The sequence below is a fragment of the Crocuta crocuta genome, unplaced genomic scaffold, assembly GCF_008692635.1.
Source record: "Crocuta crocuta isolate KB4526 unplaced genomic scaffold, BGI_CrCroc_1.0 scaffold166, whole genome shotgun sequence".
Lineage (NCBI taxonomy): Eukaryota > Metazoa > Chordata > Mammalia > Carnivora > Hyaenidae > Crocuta > Crocuta crocuta.
Window position 1 is genome coordinate 2128211 of NW_027531018.1, and position 5515 is coordinate 2133725.

The following is a 5515-nucleotide window of genomic DNA, read 5'->3' on the forward strand; positions in this document are numbered from 1 at the left end:
TTGTTCATTTTGTTTGTTTGCTACGTTAGTATAGTCCTGGAGAAGTTGGTGGCTCAGACTCCAAGTCAGGGGGATATCATCAAATCTTTTTTTTTTTTTTTTTTTTTACTTTTGTTGCTTTTATTTTCCCAGTTTGATATAAAATGATGCATGATAGTACAATGCACCTGTAAAATAAACCACCTGCTAGTTTGCTATTTTTCCCTTGTTAAGTGAGCATTCTGTTAATACCTTTGCAACTGGTTATATTAATAAGGATTGTTTACTTTCTTTTCAGTTTTGGTTAACTTTTTTCACTTGGAATTGTTTTTAGCTATAAGTAACAGAAAACTTGACTTGTAGCAAGAAGGGGTTACTTTTGCTTACTGAACAAGTTATCTAAAAGCAGATAATCTAGGAGCACCTAGGTGGCTTAGTTGGTTGAGCACCCAACTTCAGCTCAGGTCATGATCTTGTGGTTCACGCATTCCAGTCCCACATTGGGGTCTGTGCTGTCAGCACGGAGCCCACTTTATATCTTCTGTTCCCATCTCTCTCTGCATTCCCCACTTGGATGCTTTCTCTCAAAAATACATAAATCTTTAAAAAAATAAATAAAAGCAGATAATTTAGCAATTCCATAATTTCATCAGGGCTCCAGACAGCCATCTTTCCCATCCATTATCCTCAATGGGTAGCTTTCTTCCTCAGGCTTGCCTGATGGCTGCAAACCTCTGGGCATTCCATCTGTAGTCCAAGAGGAAGAAGGACACAGAGCAAAAGGCCTGCACTAGCTAAGTCTATACATTTTCATCATGAAAGAAATAGCTTTCTTTGGAGCCGTGTCAGTAGAGGTCTGCTTGTATCTCATTGATCAGAACTAAGTCAAATAACATGTCAAGTCACAATGTAGACTGGGAAGGTAACTACTTTTCTGTTTTTCACTCATGCATCATATTTACTATCATTTAATCATATTTAAACATTTAGCATGACCACATCCATGGCATCCTAAATCATAGTCTAACCTATCTTTTAAAAATTTGTCTTTAATTTCTTAAAAATTCATTTTTTAATTAAAAACTATCATTTTTACTTTGATTTATGTACAATGAAATGTATCCTTTTTGTTGTACAGTCTTATGAGTTTTGAAAAAAACAGAGAGAAACACGACTATTTTTAACTATGAATACTAATGCTTGGTATTTTCATAATGGAGAAGGACCAGTGTTTAACACACCAGAGTCCTTTGAGAAAGGAGAGAAACTTTATCCAGTGCACCTAATCAAGGCTTCCTGAGATGACATGAAATGGAATAAAGTTTGTGTATGCTGGGTCCGCTTAACTCAAGGGGACAATGTGCATCTTAAGAGTACCTGACCATAACCACTAGGTTTCTGCTTTCCTCAAGAGCCATCTCTCTGGACATTGTCTCCCAGGGAAGATGAGGCTAGGATCCTGGCAATGATGGTGCTGGTTGTTTGATGAAACCCTTGGTTTTGTTGTCATGATTGGGGTGAAGCCCAAATGGATAGACAGCAAAGAGCTGTTACATGTACACTTTCATTAAGCCTTCCCATTTCCAGCATGTCTGAGTGATAAAGGATCAGAGATAATGAATAGGTAATTCAAATAATTGAATATCAGTATCAAGTTTACCATATTCAAGAAAGGTCTGGCATGTCCCCACAATGTGCATGCATGATAATATCATTACTAGCATTTATTGAGCACGTATACTAGATGCTTAGCATATGGTATCTCATCCAGTCTTCACAAAGCACCATGTGACCTGGTATGTTAAATCTTCTCTAGACTAGAGACAAGTGATTTGGACTTGAAGCTTCACTGTCAAGTTTATGCAGAATGTGTTGAGATGTAACTCACATGTGTAGACTTGCTTTGGTTTGCATCTATACTCATTAAGAAAAAAAAAAAAAAACAGGGTCGCCCGGGTGGCTCAGTCGGTTAAGCGTCTGGCTTCGGCTCAGGTCATGATCTCACGGTTCGTGGGTTCAAGCCCCACATCGGGCTCTGTGCTGAGAGTTAGCTCAGAGCCTGGAGTCTGCTTCAGATTCTGTGTCCGCCCCCCCCCCCGACTCTCCCCTGCTCACGCTCTCTCTCTCTCGCTCTCAGAAATAAAATGTTAAAATTTTTTTTTTTTAAAAAAAGGAAAAAAAAAACCAGAAGGATGAAGTAAGTCAAAAGCATGGTCAACATCTTGTATATTTTAAAATAAGAGTAGATTTAGTCAATTAATTTAGGTGTGTGTGTCTTAAGTTTATTTAATTAATCTTTTAGTAGTCTCTACACCCAACATGGGGCCTGAACTCACAATGCCAAGTCAAGTTACATGCTCTTCTGAGTTAGCCAGGTGCTCTAGGGGTGTGTGTGTGTGCGCTTTATTTTTTTTAAGTTTATTTATTTATTTTGAGAAAGACAGAGAGAGAGAGTGCAAGTGGCGGGGGGCAGAGAGAAAGGGGAATCTCAAGCAGGCTCTATGTGGTCAGTGCACAGAGCCCAATGAGGGGCTTAAATCATGAAACCATGAGATCATGACCTGGGCGGAAATCAGGAGTCAGATGCTCAACTGACTGAGCCATTCAGGTGCCCCCTAGGTAGGGGTATGTATGTGTGTGTTTAAATTAACTTATGTGGATCTAACTTAAAATTGACAAACTCCCCCAATGTTTATAGCAGCACTATCAACAAGATTATGGTAAGGGCCTAAATACCCATCAACTGATGAATGGACAAAGAAGGTGTGGTATACACACACACACACACACACACACACACACACATATACACACAATGGAATATTACTTGGCAATCAAAAGGAATGAGATCTTGCCATTTTCCACAATATGGATGGAACTAGAATATATTATGCTAAGCCAAATAAGTCAGTCGGAGAAAGACAAATATATGATTTCACTCGTGTGTGGAATTTAAGAAATAAAACACATGAACGTAGAGAAAGGGAAGGGAAAATAAGATAAAAACAAAGAGGGAGGCAAACCATAAGAGACTTTTAAATACAGAGAACAAACTGCAGGTTGCTCTAGGGGGTGTAGGGCGGGGGGATGGGCTAAAGGAGTCATGGGTCTAAGGGGGCACTTGTTGTGATGAGCACTGGCTGTTATATGTAAGTGATGAATCACTAAATTCTATTCCTGAAACCATTATTACACTATACGTTAACTAACTTGGATTTAATTAGAGAAAAAAAATTTGGGGGGAGGATTTAGTATTTAACATGGTGACTAGAGTTTATAATATTCTACTGTATATTTGAAATCTGTCATAAGTGTAGATCTTCACACGCACAAAGGTAACTATGTGAGGTGATGGATGCATTAATGTACTTGATAGTGGTAGTCACCTCACAATGTATAATTAAATCATCACATTGTACACCTTAAAAAAATGGTAAACTCTAGTAAGGTACCTCCTCATTGCCTCTTCCCTGCTTAGTTTTGTGTATATAATTTGCATATTGAGTTAATTCATGTTTCCATTAATTTTTTTTATGTTAACATTACTTATACATACTTCTCCATAACTTTGCTACTATAACTTGGATATTTCTCATCCTTTCTGAGCTTCAGTTTCTCCTTCTGTAAAATGATGCAGTTAGACTATCATTTAATAGTCAAATTTTTCCAGCGCTAATATTCTGTGACAAAAGAATATTTATTACCTACAGGCAAATAATGGCATCAATGACACAGGAGTCTTCTTTGGAGAATAAGTGTACTTCAAAACATGGATGCTACTTAATGGGCCATAACTTTCCTGTTGTTCATGAGTCAGCATGAAAAGTACCTCCAGAGAAGGCTAAGTAGGTCAGATTTATCTAAGAAGACAGCTGTGTAATCCTGTATCCCTCTCCAACCCCATGGCACTGCAGATACATGCTTCTGGCTTTTTGAACAACAGTCAAATAGCATTACCCACTTTGTAAAGTCCACAAGATCACAACCTGAAAATCAAGCTGGCCTTCAAAAAGTTTCAGTCTGAGAACAAAATAGAGCTGTTGTTTTATAATGGTCCACAGCAATTTTCCTCTATCTTTTAAGTCATTTTCATTCATTCTGTGATACTGGTTCGTGTGGGAAAGACTTTTAGTAAAAAAGTAAGATAGTTTAAAAATTAATAATAAGAAAAAATAGTAAAAAAGTTTTTACCATGAGCTTTTATTAAACTTGTTTCATGAAACCTGTTAGGTCATCAATGTTTGCGTGCTTTCCTTTCTAAGTCATGAAGGACTTAAAAATACATATTATAAATAGGCCAATGACAGAACATTCATTAAAAACCAAACTTTGAAGGTGCAGTTACTGTCTCCTTGTGCTACACCAAGTATTTTTTTTTTTTTTACAGAAGACAGCCCCTTAACACAGTAGGAGAACCTTCAGAGCTCAAGAGGCAAATGCAAACCTAGAGAAGTAAAACGAAGGAAAACAAAAGACACATTAAGATGGGACTGGAGATCTGTGCTACAGAAAGGGAGATGCTGGCAGGAAACAGGAAAAAGACAAGGAACTGAGAAAACACCCGAGGTCTTGAAGGTGGATAATGCAAAGTGACTTTTTCCTTGGGGGAACTAGGATCCATGATTGATTTAGTCCTTCTTTGGCATCTGTCCTATTTTGACCACTGCTTTTCCATCGTCTAGACTGTAAGGCACCAGAAACAATGAAATAGAGGATCAATGTAAACAGACAGGTGTGCCCCCGGTCACTTCTCCTCTTTATTCTATACTGCTCATATTCTCTGAATTTCATACAGACTGCTCTGGAAGCAGCAAACTAGTTTGTTTTTGTTTTTTTTGTTTTTTTTTTAAAAAAAAACACCTTAAGACTGCCAATACTTCCAGTTTATGCGAAACCGATTCCTGAATAAACCGTTGTTTGTGATATCATTGGCAAAGGCATGATACTAAACTTAAGAGATATCAGATACTGGACGTCCTTTTTGGTTACAGGCATCAAATAATGGGGCTAGAAAATACATTTTCAGGTATTACGTATATTACCCAGTGAATGTTACAATCAGACTACCGACCATGTTTCCGATGAGACTGGCTGAATTTTGCAGTATGAATCCTAAGAGGAATATTTGCAGGGTCTTTGCAGCTACAAACGCCCTAGGAAGAGGCTTCCCCACCTGTCACAACCTGAGCCGTCTCCTCGGAGGCTGCCAGGGGCACCACCGCCACGCCTCGCTGAGGTCAGGCTCTCGGGTGTTGGAAGAGCTCTTTTTATTCTAAATTACAGACTTTGCAGCCACCGGATATCCTCGCTGTATAACTGGCAGTAGCCCTGTGGCTGCACTAGCGTTTCCTGACAACCACTGCATTATTTCCACTAATATCCTGTCTGAGGCCTCTGGCCCGGTGACTCCCCACTCCCACTCCCCAGCACCGCGCCCCCACCCCCCGTAGGTAATAACGCGACGGTGCCAGCGTGCCCAAACAAAGAAGAAGCCGCCCGAAACTTCCTCAAGTCGCACTTGGCGACAGTGGCTTGG

The 5515-nt window shown here is 39.3% G+C and overlaps 1 protein-coding gene across 1 annotated transcript in view; it reads left to right on the top strand.

Moving 5' to 3' along the window:
* The first annotated feature begins 5051 nt into the window (after nt 1-5051).
* TMEM131L (transmembrane 131 like) overlaps nt 5052-5515 on the top strand; it is a 171360-nt gene continuing 170896 nt past the window's right edge. The window contains exon 1 of the mRNA XM_077770960.1: nt 5052-5215. Coding sequence (XP_077627086.1) covers nt 5052-5215 — 164 coding nt within the window. The remainder of the gene's footprint in view (nt 5216-5515) is intronic.